The sequence below is a fragment of the Acomys russatus genome, chromosome 17 (assembly GCF_903995435.1).
Source record: "Acomys russatus chromosome 17, mAcoRus1.1, whole genome shotgun sequence".
Taxonomy (NCBI): domain Eukaryota; kingdom Metazoa; phylum Chordata; class Mammalia; order Rodentia; family Muridae; genus Acomys; species Acomys russatus.
This window is the reverse complement of record NC_067153.1, coordinates 24,322,628-24,340,047: the sequence shown is the minus strand read 5'-3', so window position 1 is coordinate 24,340,047 and position 17,420 is coordinate 24,322,628. Positions and strand designations below refer to the sequence as shown.

The 17,420-nt window shown below is 41.3% G+C and overlaps 1 protein-coding gene across 3 annotated transcripts in view; it reads left to right on the top strand.

Moving 5' to 3' along the window:
• Nsmce2 (NSE2 (MMS21) homolog, SMC5-SMC6 complex SUMO ligase) overlaps positions 1–17,420 on the top strand; it is a 214,451-nt gene that overhangs the window by 24,422 nt on the left and 172,609 nt on the right. Inside the window, exon 1 of one of the 3 annotated variants that reach the window (XM_051159622.1) lies at positions 13,890–13,929. The exons of the other annotated variants lie outside the window; for them this stretch is intronic. Within the exon in view, the coding sequence (XP_051015579.1) occupies positions 13,905–13,929 (25 nt within the window). The 5' untranslated portion in view covers positions 13,890–13,904. Of the gene's footprint in view, positions 1–13,889; positions 13,930–17,420 lie in introns of those variants that run through there. 3 annotated transcript variants of the gene reach the window in all.

The following is a 17,420-nucleotide window of genomic DNA, read 5'->3' as shown; positions in this document are numbered from 1 at the left end:
CTGCTAAGCATCCTTTTTCATGTTAGTTTCTCAGTGTGGTTTTGATTGGCATTTCTGTAGTTAATGATGGAAAAGTGCGTATTCATATCCTAGGCACATTTTAATCCAGTTTTTAAGTTCTTTATATATTCTAGATAAAAGCCCTATATCAGACATGTGATTTGCAGGTATTTTTCCTGTTGTGTACTGCTCTTTTGCTGTCTTGGTGGTGTTCCTGAAGTATACAAGGTGGTGAGCTCGAGAGTCCAGCCGTCTGGATTTTCTGTTGTTGCTGTGCTCCTTCTCTCGATAGAGCTCAGCATCCAGCGTAAAGCAGTCCCATCCATGTGCATGGAGTACGAGTTCTGAGCTGGGACTTGACTAGTGTGCGGCGTCATATACAGAGAAACAAGTGGGAGAGTAAAGGTGCTGTGATAGAAGCCTGTCCCCAGACACCATGGTGCATGGAGTTGAGGGGAGGCTGCAATGAGTGCCTTCAGGACAGACCTCACGTGGGCCACTGCAGCGTTAAAGACGAGTAGCTGTTCCATGTCAAGTAGGAGAAAATATTTTGAGGGAAACACAGACTAGAAAAGCTTGATGAGATTTTTTTCCCTATATGAAAGCTGACAAGTTTGCCTGTAAGTTTCATGGGTGCTAGAGAGGTAAGACACCTCTGGGCCAGAAACAAAGGTCTTCTACTGTTGTACATCAAGTAGTGTCAGTGTCCCGGTTCACCTTCCTGTCCCCATGCCTCTTGTGCTATGGCGCTGATACAGGAGGGCCCAGGAGGGTTGAAGTCACAGCTGAGGGACCTCAGGTTCAGGGGACCCAGGTTTTTGTAGTGGGCAGTAAACATGTTTGACCTTTGCCCTCAAAGAAGAGATTAGCTGCATTATTTTGGAAGCAGACATCATCTCAGTTTTGTGAGGTTTTGTTCTTACATAAGCATTCTTGAAAATATGATCTGGAGCAGAAGGGCACTTGGTACCTTTGCCCCCAAGATGTGCCGAAATGAGTGGGAACCATGTTGTCCCCCAGCACCCACCAGATTCAGGGAACTGCAAGTGGTTCAGATTGAAGATGAACTCCAGCCTGGGCCTTTCCAGGCCATTGCTGCCTCCAGTGGTGAAAGCTTTAGCACTTTTCTTTGGAAATGAACTTTATCCAAGATGCAGGAATATGCCAAGGTGAGATGAAGAGGTACCCCCCTCGTGCCCCCAGTGGGGGCACAATCCTTTGCTTGACTGGGTGGAATCACATTGGGCTTCCAAAACCACAGAGTCATACCCTGGCTTCAAACGCAGCACTACCCATTGTACTTTTTCCCTTTTGTTTGTTTGCTGTTTTCATTTATATAATATTGTAAAATAGTAGTGACTGTCTGTTGGTATTAACCCTGTACTCATGTACTTCTTCCTCTCCCCTGCCTTATTTGGGCTCTTGTGAAGTATTAAGGAATGTATCTAGAATGCTCTTTACTGAGCTGGTGCATAGTACCCACACTTCATTGGGCAGCTAGTTTGCTTTTGCTATAAGTCTTTGAGCCTTTTGCGTTTGAAAAGAGGGATCCTTAGAACCTTAAGCTCAGAATTCATTTTGTACAAAATACAGCCATGAATTGAATGCAAATTCTCTATCTCCTAGCTTGAGGTGGTTTCTAGCTTGTTTCTTTGAGCTTGCTTTTTCCTGCATGTGAGGACCTGTAGTGGGCTGCCTTATGTGGGGTATTCTTGGTTTGAAGCAGTTATTCCCTTTGTTGTGTGGGATTTACTTTGAACTCCAGTCTGGCTGTGTTGTTCAGGTTAGCTTCGAAAGCTTTATGGGCTCAAGTGATCCTTCTTTCTACCCAGCGGAGGGTTCAGACACATGCTATCTGTGGCTTACCCTTTTCATTTTCAAGGTGGTGCTAGGCAGAGACTGCCTGTGTCTTTCATTGCTGTTCTGAATACTAAGGGAAGGTCACTGGATATTTCCTAACCAGTCTTATCTACATGCAAATAAAATTCTCTATACTAAATAACAGTTAAGATTTTTTTTTTTTTTTTTTTTTTTTTTTTTGGTAATTTCTTTTGTCCCATTTTGCAGACTGTTTTTAAAAATAGCCTTTTTATTTTGGAGTAATGTTGGAATGAGTACAAGAGTTTGTAAATGTCCTACCCAGTGCCCTTACTTGTAGAGACCTTAGTGCACAGTGCATTAATCAAAGCTACTCAAATGTTGGTGTGTTACTACAGACTAAATAAACTTCAGTTTTATTAATGTTTACCACTGTCCTTTTTCAAGGCATTGTCCATGATCTAGTCTTGGCTGCCACATTGCTTTTAGTCCCTTCCTGAGTTATGTGACCTTTTCTTTCTTTCTTTCTTTCTTTCTTTCTTTCTTTCTTTCTTTCTTTCTTTCTTTCTGTTTCACAGATTTAAGGAACTTTACATAGAATGTCCCTCAGTTAAATGTTTTTATGCGTTGACTAGGGTTATATGTTTTCGGAAGAAGATGACAGAAGGGCAACATCCAGTCACAACCTGTGAGGGACCCACCATGTTACCCTTCACCACTTGGCCCTGGCAGTGTTTGCCAGGTGTCTTTATTATATGTGTAGTTTTTACCTCTCTCCCTGTCTCCATACTACCTTTTGGAAGCAAGGCAGCCAACTTTGCCCACACTCAAAGGAGGGAGCTAAATCCCACCTCCTGAAAGGGTGTGTCTACAGAATTAGTAGGAATTCTTTCTGTTGTTTTCTCTAAGACCTTGGAACATACAGCTTCAAACAAGATATGTGTCTGCATCAATCCTTCCCCTCTGAGCTCAGGGAAACCCACCAAAGAGGAGACAGAGGAGTTGGGGAAATGGGCTGGAGGACACCAGGAAAGCAAAGGCCTCTTAAACAACTGAGCAAAGCTCATGTGAACTCAGAGAGACTGAATGGGTCTGCACCAGGTCCTCTTTGCAGTAAATATTATAGACTCCTGAATGTGTGAGTGAGTAGGTCTCTGATTCTTGTGCCTTCTCTTGGGGCTCTTTTATTTTTCTGTTGGCTTGTCCTTCCAACTTTGATATGATGGCTTTTGTTTTTATCTTTCTATATTTTATTTTACTATGTTTTGTTATCTCTTAAGCCTTTTTCCCCCAATGGGAGACAGAAAAGAAGTGGATCTGTGGGGAGGAGGGGAGGAACTGGGAGGAACAGAGGTAAGGGAAACTGTATTCAGATTATATTGTATGAGACAAGAATTTATATTTAATAAAAGGGGATTGTATTCTCTTTAACTTTGGCAAATTATCAACAACATCTTCCTAGTCCTTTTTATTGGAAATTGGTATTTGCTTCTCCCACTGAAATAATTACTTTCAGCAAAGTTGGTAAGTGTGTGCTAGTAGACTAATGTGTCTTTATCCACCTGTCTTCCTGTGTGCATCCATCTGGATCTGACGTCTTCAACTAGTGTTCCATGGTTAAATTCTAGGCATTTCCTCCCTTCATGGCCTGTCACATTACTCTCGGAATGTTAAGAAACACAACTCCCCCACTCCCATCAGTTTATTTGTTTAGCTTCACTATAAACTAAATCAGAGTCATTAGCATCCTTCTGTGACAGGCAACTTGAACTAGCTTGCAGGGTTACGTCAGGCTCTTTCTGCCTTTAGTTTTACAGTTCTCAAACCAGTGCCTAGGGTTCTCTAGGTCAATTCCTTTCTCCCTATACCTTTCAAGCAAGTCTGTCGTATGTTTTTATGAGTATTGTTTGTTTATTTTCTTCCTGTTTATGCAGGAAACAAACCCTGGGCTTCTCCCACATTAAACAAGGACTGAGCTATATCTTTGGCCTCATACATTTGTAAAGTGATTAAAAGCTTTGGCCGTAGTCCATTGTCTCTAAGGGTCCTCTGATTGTTGTTATCCTGTTGTTCTTCATGCTTTGTATGTGCTCTGATGGCTGTTCTCGGTTGTCCACCTGACTACACCTAGAATGAGTAAAACCCAAATGCTAGGCATACCTGTGAGGGATCCTTCCTTCTTCCCTTCCTTTCCCTTCCCTTCCCTTCCTTTCCCCTCCCTTCCCTTCCCTCTCTGCCTCCCTCCTCTTTCTTTCTTTCTTTCTTTCTTTCCTGCTGAAGCATCTCTCCAGCCCCCCAACCTTACATTTTATTTATTTATACACTTTATATCCCAACTGAAGCCTCCTCCCTCCTCTCCTCCTGGTCCCACCCTCCCTCTTCCCCTCTTCTTAGAAAAGGAGACCCCCCCCCCCCCACACACACACACATCCTAAGCGCATCCTCTTCCACTTAGGCCAGACAAAGCAGCCTAGTTATGGGAAAGTGGTCCACAGAGTCCATGTCAGAGACAGCCCCTGCTCCACTTGCTAGGGGACCCGCATGAAGACCAAGCTGCCCATCAGCTTACATGTGTTGGGGGCCTTGGTTGGTGTTTCAGTCTCTGTGAGTCCCTTTGGGCCTAGGTTAGTTAAATCTGTTGGTCTTCTTCTGGAGTTCTTGTCTCCTCCAGGTCTGTAAAGAATCTTTTCTTAATTAAATGATTAGAAGTGGGAGGAAATACTTCTCATCTGGATCTTTGAGGTGGGAAGATCCACCTTTAATGTGGGCCATACCTTCTGCTGGCAGCCTGTATGAAGATATGGAAGGAGGAAGCTTGCTTTCTGTCTGCTTGCTCTTGCTCTTTCTAGCAAGTCCATCCCTTCCCTGGCATTGGAGGCTACTTCTTTGGATTCTCATGTATACTGAAGACCAGCTGAGACATTGGGCCTTGTGGACTAAACATCTACTGGATTTATGGACCTTCTGCCTTCTGTTGTTAGGCAGCTATTGTTGGAATAAAAAAAAATATATTCACATATGTATATATGGGATTTATTACATATATGTGTGTGTGTGTATATATATACATATATATATATATATAGTCATTGTATAAGTTCTGTTTTTCTAGAGAAGTCTGGCTCATACATGAACTGAAGTTCTTCATAGGTGAAAATCTATGTGTTTGGATAGATTGCAGCCTCTTTAGAATAGTACATATGCTAAAGACATGTTGTTTACAGTAGCAGGGCTGGTAGGTGTAAAGCTGAGACTAGAACAGTTAATGAGGACTCTTAATGAAGCTATAGTCAGCTTTCCAGGTCAGTGATCATCGTAAAGAACTTTCTGATTATAGAGATTAGGATTAGCCCTTATGTTAAGAACCTTCAGTAATCAGGAGATCAGAAGTGCTCAGACTTCTCAAATAAAGGTAAAGAGTTATGTCATTGCATTGCATTAGTCTTGGCAAATGGAATGAATCTAGTGCTGGCAAACGGAGCACAGATGCAAGGACTGTATGAGATATGGGTGGTACTTGGCTAACAACGGCAACACTGGTAGCCACAATGACCTCTGAAGTGAAAAGAACAAGCAAAAACTTGGAGGCTTTTTTAAGTTCCTGAGGGGAGAGATTCTTTCTGAAATTGCTGTAGCAAAGTACCTCTGACTGTGGTGTTGGCAGCCTCTAGGAAAAGCGTTTGGGATACTACTTGGGATACGTATTTTCAGCAGAGCTCAGTAATACTGCATTTGAAACAAGCATCCCAAGTAATTCTGAAATTTAAGAATCCTAGCACCTACTGGGTGATGGTGACACACACCTTTAATCCCAGCACTTGGGAAGCAGAGGCAGGCTAATGGCTGTGAATTAGAGGCCAGCCTGGTCTACAAATCAAGCCCAGGACAGCCAGGGCTAAAACAGAGAGGTGTGTCTGCCCCCCCCCCCCCAAAGAGTCCTAGCCCCTGACTTTGGGTGTGTAGCTTGGCTGAAAGTTAGTTTATGAAATTGATTTGCAGATCACTCTGGTAAGATTCTGGTTAAAAGGCCAATACTGTATGTAGGTAATATCAGTAAGCGAGCTAATACTGCTGTTTATTCTATTCCAGGCTTTGTGCTAAATGCTTTTCTTTAATTATCTTACTTATAGGGAAATGTTTGAAAATAAAATAAATTAAAAATTAAAGTTTAGGTTGCAGACTTGTCTTTGATGATGGGCCCAGAATTCCAATGCAGACACTCTTCATCCAGAGCACAGCTTGTTAGGAACAGTGTGAAAGCAAGACTTTGGGGGAGGGGCTTATGACGTCACCCCAATAGTCTCACAGATAAACCCAAGGTAAAAATAAGAAACTCAAAATTTCTAGTGCCATTTGGTGCTACACCAACTAAGAATATATGTATTTATTTTCTTCATTGTTCCACTCTTTAGGACTTAGTGTGAAGAGGTTCTTGGATTCTTAAAAGATGCATGTACCATAAAATAATTTTAAAAATTTAAAGTATAGTTAAATACTTAAGGAAACAATTTAGCAATACTTCATCCGTGTAAAGTGCAGTATTCATAGAATGTTAGATTAAGATCACAGCTTTAGCAGTACTCAAGCTTTAAATGGACTTTTAAAGGCCATTTATTTAAATTCCCTCTTTTAAAATGAGGGTACTGAGCCCCAGAAAGAGTAAATTTGTAACCCACTGTCTCAGAGAAATCACTGACAGACCCAGATGTCCAATATAGCTTCCTGTGTTTCCCAATTTTCACTGTTTTTATTGTATCTTTATGAAAGGAATCAAAACTAACTAGATATTTTTTAACTTACCCATTTGGGGGAGCCTAATGAAAAGCTTCACAGATGTTCACTGAAAAGTGACAATTTGTAGCTAAAACTAGAAGCAAATCTAGAGACTTTAGAAGGAGTGGTGAATGCAGTTTCAAGAATAGATATGAGTGAATGACTAGGATATTTAGGGTGACTAGGATATTTAGGGGCAAAGCTTATTTTAAAACAAACACTTCTGTAGAATGCATTATTTATGGGATTTCACACCCAATTTTAGTTTTCTAGTTTAATAAAGACCTAAAATAAGTTAGGAACATAAAAATAGGGAAACAGCTGATTGAGTTCTAGATGTGTTGATTTTTTTTTTCCTGTCTTAAGTTAGGTGAATTAAGAAAAGAATCTAAGACAATTGGCAGTCTACGACTCCAACTTTAAATCACGTATTAGAACAACGGTCCTCACATCTTTCAATGCATTTCACCTGCAGGACTTGTGAATATATTGGTTGCCTTTTGTCCCTGTTAAATATTGGACTGTGCCCCAGGATTGCTGAGTCTTCTGGTTTAGAACTCTGTGCTTGGTGTTTCTATCAAGCTCATGGGCAGTGTAAATGCTCCTGGCCTGCCTGTACCCAGAACCACTGACCTATAGCAAACATGTAATAGAAAGCAGTCACACACAGGGGTTTGTTTGTGTCTTTATTTCTTTGTTTGGTTTTCTTTGGGGGTGGGTGACATTTGCTTTATTAATGCTTATTAAAAAGAAATGTTCCCATGTTTTACATAGAAACTATAATGAGTGCGTACCATGCATGTACCCCCCACCCCGCACACCCATAGGAAGCCGAGGCTGGAGGATCTTGAGTGTGAGGACAGTTTATACTACTTACTGAGACCCTGTCTCAAACACCAACAGGAAATTCAACAAAAACATACTGATGACACTGAGACATTGTGTTCCAAAGTCTGTGGGAACCATTGTGGTAAGCATAAGTTACATTAATTGCACTTTTTTGTAAGTACAAAAACAGAACAGCAAGCGCCTGCATAGCCCCCGAGGCGGCTCGCCCTTTCTGTAAGGCCGTTGCCTCGGAATTAAAAGTGGCTCTGTGGGGCAGAGCAGAGCTTTAGCTCCTACTCTCTCTGGTTTCTTGCCATTTCTAGCTTGTATCGCCCCATTTTTAATAAAATTGGGGGCCTTTTCGTATACTTCTTTGACACTTGTCTCTGGTGAAGTTGCTACGGTATTTTGTCCCTATTGTTATTGTACTGTCTTTTTACTTCATTGCATTTTAGAGACTTTGTATATACTGAGTGTAGAGTCCTCAACAGATACATAATTTGTATTTTCATCCAGTCTGTGTTCTCAACAGATTATCTTAAGGAGCAGAAGAGTTTTGTTTTGATGCAGTTTACCAGTTTGTTCTCCTCTGGATGCTGCTTTGGGTAGCATATCTAAGTCTTTTGCTAAGGCATTTCTGCTATGAGGTTTTTTTTTCCCCTGAAACTTTTATGTTTTGCATTTCATATGTGGTATAAGATATGAGATATGCATCTGTTTCATTTTTTTCCTTTTCATCCTTCGTTCCCCTCTCTTTTCCCCTTTGCCCTCTGCTTTCCCCTTTCTTTTCTCTTTTCCCCCTCCCTGTGCCTCTCTGTTTCTCTTTCTCTTTTAGTAGCCTGTGCTTCCAGCACCACTTGCAGAAAAGTTTCCTCAGGTGAATTGCCCGTGTACCTTTGTTAGGTCAGTTGTCCATGTATGTACATGTATGCTTCTGGACTCTTCTGTTAGTCTCTGGTGGTGCTTATGCCAACACTGCCTTTTCCTGATAATGGAGCCTTTTAATGTACTTCCAGTCGGGTAGTGTTGGGCCTCCAGTGCTCTTGAAGATTGTTTTGCTTATTCTGAGTCCTCTGCATATCCGGCAGATTTTATAATCAACTTAACACTTTATACAAAAGTCAGCTGAGATTTTGCTTGGTTTTGTGTGCTCGCAGCCTGCAAGATTCCTCAGGAGACTCTAAGGTCTTACAGCCTATTACATTATAGGCTTCCCGCCACTCTCCTCCCTTTCTCTTGCCTATGGTTAGTATCTTATAAACCTTTACAACTTTTTTTTTTGTTTTTGTTTTTTCAAGACAGGGTTTCTCTATGTAGCCTTGGCTCTTCTGGAACTTGCTTTGTAGACCAGACTGGCCTCGAACTCACAGCAGTCCGCCTGCCTCTGCCTCCCAAGTACTGGGATTAAAGGCGTGCGCCACCACTGACCAGCTAAAATTTTTTTCTTGTACTACATCATCATCATCATCATCTTCTTCTTCTTCTTCTTCATCATCATTATCGATTTCTTCAGACCAGATAATAAACTGTTCACCTATCTTGGTCAGAAGTAGAAGTACTGTAGCAGATTGTTGATTAGCATCAAAGAAAGAGAAGTGGTTACTTGGAAAAAGGGTTAAAGGGAACCGATATTGCAAAGTAACACACACAGGGAGTACAAAAGTGACTGTGGAAGAAGCAATCAAGATAGAAACAAGGCGGCTCCAATTGGAGAGGAGAGCTGGTTGTTTGTGATGGATGGGCAGAATTGAAAGAATTTCTCCAATAGTGAGATGTGGAGGGTACTAATGATGTGGGAACAGCACAGTGACATCAGGGTTCACATCTTGAATTGCTCTGGTTTGTTTGGTACTGTAGCTAGGAGCTTGTATGTGGGTTGTGATCTACTAGATCCTCCCATTTTATAAATACTGCTACAGTGTTGTAATTGGTGCCTTGGAGTTCAGAACCACTTGCTCAGTGAATATTAATACTTCTCCATTTCTTATTGTACACTTGATTGCAACTGTTTCCCCAAACCAGATGGAGTAGTGGGTGGTCATTTTATTATAGGAGTTTACTACACTTACCAGCAAATTCCTTGACAAGTTTCTAATAGGTCTATGTGTCTATAGTTTATTGTTTCTTTGATGTGAGATTTTTAAAGAAGCTAATTTAGGGCAATTACATTGAAAAAATCTGTTAGTTAACTAATGTAATTACAAGTACAAAAAAACAAGTTACCCCTTGATTCCCAAGACACACTGTATGATGCGTGAGCTGTACCATATAATGCCTGAGATACAACTTATGATGCCTGAGCTGTACCTCATGATGCCTGAGATGTACCATAAGATGCCTGAGGTGTGCCTTTTCAGGAACTTGTATGATATATAGATGCAAATATGAGAACAGGACTGGCATTATGATGTTTGTAATAGATTATCACTGGATGGCTTTCTGGAATTGCCAGTGATTTAAATTTCAACTGATTGATTTACTATTACTTGTATGAAATTAAATTTATTTGGCTTTCCAAAAATAATCACAGAAATTATGTTCCTATGGATATGGATGGCTATTCTTGGTTGTCAACTTGACTACATCTGGAAGTAACTAAAGCCCAAAAATAGAGAGCACACCTGTGGGGGATTTCTGCTTAATTTGAAGTGGAAAGATCTACTTCTAATTCAGATCTTTGAGGTAGAAAGACATATCTTTAATCCATATCTAATCTGGGCCATGCCTTCCCCTGGAAGCCTAAATAAGCACATGGAAGAAGGAAGCGTTTGCTATTTGCCTGCTTGCTCTCGCTCTTCCTAGTAAGTCTGTCCCGACTTCTCTGGGATTTCAGCATATAGTGAACATCAGCTGAGATATCCAGCCTCATAGACGGAGCAACTACTGAATTTTGGACTTTCCATTACAGCCAGCCTGTAGTCAGTCCAATAAATCCCCTTGCTGTACATTTACAGAGAGATTTACTCTATAAGCTCTGTCCCTCTAAAAAACCCCGACTAACACGGGAATATGCACATGATTTGTCAATCCTTTAATGCTTATAGCCTTTCTCTTTCCCATTATAAATGTTTCTCAAACCAAAATACTTCTCACTTAAACAACATTCAAGAGTTAGATCAATATAGAGAATATAGACCCTATAAGATAGGTCTTATCACTTAATAAATTTATCAGGTATCCTAAAATTCACACGTATAGTTAGTTTATGGATTGTGTTGTTTAATTTGTTTCTCAATTAGCTATTTTAATAGGCTGGACTTAGTAATCTTTATCTTATTATAAACTTTAAGGTAACTTAAAATAAGTATAGAGATATGGCCAATTTAGTTTGTTTAGATTTGTTGTTGTTTTGAGACAAGGTTTTGCTATGTAGTCCAAATTGGCTTCTATTCTCCTTATTTGCAGGCTAAAGATTGTCAGCTTTTTCCTCAAGTAGAACTTGATATTTTGTTCTTCATCACTTTAAGTCCTCCCTCTCCCATTTTTCTCCTAGAGTGATTGACATGCTGCAGTCAGGATGTTTTCTGGTCTTCACAGATCTTATGAGGACTCTTCCCTGGACATGGCTTATGCCCCAAGGGTGATAAAATGACTGGTATAGTTGGGAAATTGGTTCTGCTATGTCATAAAGCCTGACCTGAGTCCTCTCCATTGGTCACTAGATTGTGTGACTTCAGTTCATTGTACGTGGGCCCTCTGAGCCATGAAGTGGCGATAGTATCTTCTTTACAGAGCCATTATAAGGTCAAGTGAGATTATATGTGTAAACTGAGTAGTGTCTAACAAGTAAGACTTCTATAGATATTAGCTGTTTATTTAACTAAATGAAGAAGAAACTTTAAAAAGGCAATGTTGTCAAAATAATGCACCACAGAACATTGGAGAGGCTTGCTGATAATTAGGTGACAGATGAAATCCAAAAGACCTCCATTTCCTGAATGAAATAAGAGTTCCAAATTTCATAAGCACAGATTTTGGTCGACTCAAGAGTTTGAACTTCAGATTTAAAAAGAAAAACAAAACAACAACAACAACAACAAAAAAAAAACAGCTCTAATAATGGAAGGAGGAGGTCTGGCTAAATATCAGTCTCCCTTGATTTTGTTTGTTTGTTTGTTTTAATTGCAAGACTAAAGTACCATCTCGAGTGATGAGAGTATGACAACGGTACGACAGGAATGCTTGGACCTCTGCTTACAATTCTCATTTTCCATCCTGCACTCCATCTTTAAAATGACAAAGGCAAGACAGCTTATTGGTGGTTGTTATTTGTGTGGAAGTGAAGATTTGTGAAAGATTAACTGTCCCCTTCTGATCTTTAAAGACCTGTGATTGCTAAGAACATGGAGACTTGGTTTAGCCAAGAAGGAGGCTTGTCTGAGCTCTAGAGCTGAGGTGTGAGGTGCAAGTCCTGCTTCTGATACTGCCTGTAGTAGTTTCGTGAACCACATAGAGCAAGAATAAAATAGCTCTGTACAAGGGCTGTGAAGTGTAAGCTAATGTGTAGAGCAGTTCAGAGTTACGGTTACCTCTGCCTGGTGCCGAAGCAGACTTTTCGGGAGGATTAGAGCAATTCAGCTGTGGGACAAACTTTCTCATTACACCAAATGAGACAGAGTCCTGGTGGCCATATTAGTGTTTCTAAGGACATTCTGAATGGGGTAAAATGTTGTCAGTACTCTTTGTAAGAAGATGCAGCAGTGCCCTATTGCTCACTCTTCAGGACACAGCAGATGCCAGGCATGGACTCTGTGCTTGGTGGCAGTCACTGTTGGATGAGTGAGTGGAAGCTCCTTTAATACTCTCTGCTCGTTTCTTGCTTAGCATCACTGTCTGTGCCTTTCACGCGGTGCTTGGTTTTGTTTGTGTTTATGCTGTTACTTTCGAGTAGATATCCTGGCGTTAGAAGAGACTGTGTTCTCATTCTTTGTGTTCCTGTACATGAAGACAGCTCTAAAGAACCCTGATTTCACAGGGAGACATAAAAGTCATTTCTCCTAGCACATCGTGCTTTGAGTCCTTATTTCCAGTCTGTCTATCATGATTTTGATGTCTGTAGCCATTTTCAGAAGGTGGCATGTCATACATAGAACAGCTCTATGAGATTATAGTCAGGAACCTCAAAGCAGTATTGACTCTGAGCAGAGAGATTGCAGGTGGTAGACACCACGTTAGCGTATAATGTCAGTTTTCAACCCAATTTTTATTAATCTTAAAACATTGTTTTTAAATATGTGGGGGAACATGAATTTACTAGCTAAGTGAGATAGACTTATATTGATTGTATTAGAAAGTTTGATTAATAAAGAAAAATAGCCTTCAGTTTTCACAGGTCTTCTGTGTTTGAAGTATGGCGTTAGATGACTCACCAATATCCTCTAAACTTCTCAGCAACTGCTGTCAGCTTGCACAGAAGAGATTCCTTTTTGTCCTTATTGCCAGAACTCACTCAGGAGCTGTGGGGTTGGAGCAGAGGCAAAGCCAGACTCTGTTCCTTACACCTCTTTTCTGGGTCTGCAAGTCTCAGAGTCTGCAGATGAGACTTGGCATAGACACAGATGTTGTTCATTGGGAAATGCTGCTGTGACTGTTGCTTCCTGCCTAGAACTCACAGCTTCTTTCCAGTCTAGTAAGAGGAAATGGATGGTTGGACTGTGGGGGACCTGACTTGAAAACTTGTGGGAACCAAGAGCGTCTGCGGGTATGCTTTAAGATGAGAAGAGCATATGGGGCTGTAGTAACTGGCAGCATGCACTTCTGTGACTTTGTGATCCCTTTGCCATGGTAGTTCCTGGAGCACCAGCAAATGTTTCATGAGGTAGCGCTTCACTGTATAGTGAAGGGAGACTGAGTCTGAGGAGCAACACAGAGAACTAGTCTCTTTCCTCTGCCTCCTTTCCTGTCAGGGGAAGGCGGTGCAACAGAAAGCCTTTAGAGAAGAAACAGCTTCTCCATGGCTTCTGTTTGAAGTCTGCTTTGTCTGTTTCTGTGGCAGTTCACATACTGTGGCTTGTGCCTCCAGTGCTGACTTCAAGGCATAATTCCCTCATTTATTAACTCCATGACCTGCCAGATGATTTCACCTCTCTGGGAGTTAGTTTCCTTATCTCCATTGTATGCATAATAATAGCCAATTTATGTTGGATCGGGAGGTTGTGTGTTCACAGATCCTAGTACATAGTCAGTGCCCATGGCTTTCTTTGTTCATCATCAGTGTTTGTGTTTGACTATTTTAAGTCTGAATCAGTCTCCATAGGGAGCAGTGGAACCATTTGTGTAGCCTCTACCCCAGTCTGCTGACCAGCCATGGCTTTCTGCTAAACCTTTTCTGTCTCCTGTGGCAGTGCTAGCTTCTGTTCCTCTTCCTTTAAGGCATTTCCCCTGCCAGATTGCCAGATGTGTAGTAAGTGCTCAGTAAGCATTTGCGAGTACAGGAGTCTCTGAACTTGGATGCCTGCAACACTTCTTGTTGAGCTTTGAAGTCTATGGCTTCATTCTGGTGCTTTGCAAGTTAGTACAAACTTGATACTTTTTAGTTCTGAGGGCAGAATGCTTTAGGATTTGGACTAATTATATCTGCAGATTAGCTATCTACTCTGCAGTGACTTTAGTGACAGATATGGTTGGTTAGTGCTTACTCTGAGCCGTGCTCTACATTAAGCACTGTACCTACGTGATATTAAAAGTCCTGATTACAACTTTATGGACTTGGTGCTATTCTTTATCTTTTTATAATTTAAAATATTTTTATTTTATTTTTATGTGTCTGAGTGTTTGCTTGCATGTATGAATGTGCACTACATGCATGCTTGGTGTTGATGGAGCCCAGAGAGGGAATTAAATCTCTGTTTTGATGAATGATAGGCTATTGTGAGCTTTCATTTGGATGGTGGGAATTGAACTCTGGTCCTCTGCAAAAATAACAAGTACTCTTAACCACTTGGCCATCTTTTTAGCCCTCAGTATTAATCTGGTACCCATTATAGAGATGTGGGAACAGTCTTTCCAAAGACTGCACAGCCTACAGGAAAGTAATTGAGATTGGCTTGAGCTTCTGAGCTGCCTTTTCAGTTGTTTGGTAGTCACATTCCTGCATTTGTGTTTTCACGTGATGAGAGCAATGTAGGTGGGCAGATGGTAGAGGTGAAAAACTCTCCAGGATTTCTCCTACAGTTTGGGAAGAAAGCAGCTGCTGACTGGCTTATGTCACACACCTGATACTGCACTCTTACTTCCAGTGGGAGGCAGTTATAACATGGGGATTCGGGTTTAATTTTACCACTCTAATATTTGTGTGGAGGAATAATTACAACTTTGAAGTTCAGTGTAGTGAGAAGTAACCAAGTTTCTATTAGAGATTGCTCAAGCAGTGAGTCAGTCATTAAATTCAACTCCTGATGAATGTAGATTGCTTAGTATCTGCCAGGAGACACACAGAGATGTGTGTCACTAGAGAGACACACAGAGATGTATGTCACTAGAGAGAGCTAATTGGACCTCATTTTACAGAGAAGTTGTGTTTTGGTTTTGGTTATGACTGGGAGAAGTTCAGGGTATGGTTTATACTGTCATCTGTTTGTATTTCTTAAAAAAATAAAAATAAAGAAGAAGAGTAAATGCCTTTTGTAGAAAATATCAAATAATCAAGATCTCATTTGAAGAGATCTGGAAATACTTATTCCCAGTTTTCAGAAAATAAAATCTTCTGGCTATATGTGCTATTTATTCTAAGACATTTAATATAAAGCCAGGCAACCCTTTGCTGCCACCCTTCTTCCTTGCCAAAATGGTATATGTACTTTGTGACATTTAATGTTTATCAGATTCTTCTGAGTGTGTGAGTCATGTTGACTCATAGTCAGCAGTCCTTAGCAACACTAAAGGTCTGCTTTGTCTTAGCTTGGTAGTCCACTAATAAAATACATGGTGTTGAATTTAATCAACTACATGTAATTGGTCGTGTTTCTGTTCAGACATGCCTGTGTGTAGCTTTGTAAAATAGAAAAAATTACCTGATCCCACACTTTTCTTTTTATTTGTCTAGGTCAGAATTTCAGAAAATAGCTTGGCCCTGAACAGAGCTGTTCAACTGAATCAGATATGCAGGTGGAAAGAATAAGTAGGTGACATTTGTCTTGAGGGCGTGCCTCCCTAGTATATGTGCACAAATGTCCTACTTATGAAGGTAAAGAGGTTTTATAGGTTGATAAGGGATGGAATATGTGGCCCTCTTCTGGACAGTTGAGAGATGTCTAGGAGAAGACCTTATAGCTGAGATCATAGGGAGCATTGGCCAGGGCACCAGAAAAGACATGAGCGGTGTAGTAAGGTGCAGAGTCCCTGTGTGTGGTTTGCTTGGAGAAACAGGGAGGCAAGCCTGTACTCTGATGTCTGTTTCACTGAAGGCAGTTCAAGAGAAGACCTAGAGACCTGAGTGAGTTTCCACTCCAAACCTCAGCACTAGGCCTTGGGGACGCTTCTTCCTCTCCAGTGCATACCCTGGGCTGCAGCCGAAGCACACCTGTGGTTAGGGAAGGCCCTACTTAGAATAGCAGGGCCAGAACTGTCACTGACCTCCCACCCTCACCAGCCTGGTTGCTGGTCTGGAATGGCAGTTGGGTTGGTCTCTTGATCGTGACTAGGTGGATTCACACATGCCATGGTAGGGAACTACTTCCCCTATCTGCTGCTGCTTTTAAACCTGTGGCCTAGAAAATGATACTGAACAAACAGGTATGAATCAACTCTAGACAGTGTTGGACCTGAGTGGGAAAAAACATCTTATGCTCCTTCATTGTGCCACATAAGGACACCGTATTGCCACACTTGCCACCTACAATTTTTAGCCACAACCTGGAGTTATTCCTACTTGAGATTCCATCTCCATAAAAGCAGCTTATTTGCCTCCTCTGTCTCCCTTCTCAGATCTGTCCTCTGTTTGCCCTGCTCTTTCACATTCAGGACAACTGGCATCAGTGGCTACTGTTTGGCCTTTCTACTTTCCTGTTTGTTCATCTTCCTCTCATTCAAGTCTCATGACTTTGTTTGAAGTTGGGTTTGATTCTAGCACTAAGTCACCCATTTCTGTGTACTATAGCTTCAATGCTTTTTCAGCGCTTCAAAGCAGAGAACAGTAAGAGATACTGCTGTTGGTGCATTTTAGTATTGAGTAACACATGATGTGTCTAATGAATAGCGTGGCTGCTGAGATTGCATAATTATAGGTTTGTCTGACTTTAGGAAAACCATAAGCCAACCAGCTTCATCCAGCTAGAGACTTCTCCAATTATGTAAGCATCAGAGTATTTCAATCTAAAATGAAGCTCTCTTCCAGTGATTCTGTTATTTTTTGTTTTCCTGGAGTTTGCCCCTCAGTAGGAAAAACAAAAGGGAAAACTGTCTTCAAGGGATGTATTGTTTTGTGGCTCTTCCTGGTCTAAGTCCCACTTATAATGTCTGTGAGGGCATACAGGCTGCAGTGGTTCTGCATAGCATTAGAAACAGCATGATCGGCATGCTGGCATGCTTAGAGACAGCTAGAGTTTTATAATGCAAAGCAGGGAGTTTCTGTGCCCTCTGGACTTGGTTTGCTGGGGTCGAGGTGGGGGACATATTTCAACCAGTTATTGAACTAACTTCTTGGACCAATTTCTTAACTAATGTGCCAGATGGCATGTCTCCTAGAGGCCTTGAGTTCTCCCCAGTGGGGCTTCTCCTTGTGTACATTGGCTGTTTCTAACTGTGAGCACTGCTTAGAAGGTTCTCTGTAGGACTCTGGTTCCCACTGACTACTTCTCTGTACCCTGTCAGGACGTTTGTAGCAGCTGCCGTCTGTGTGCTTGGCTGCTCATGTTCTTCTAGTGATGCACCCTTAACTTTTGAGCAGCTGGACTTGGCTGGTGTTCTCTTTGCTTCCAGTGGATGACATGACCATTGTCACAGCCCTTCACACTACCACTGAGGAAAAGAGACTGTTCCCATCTTCAAACTTGGTGTACTTC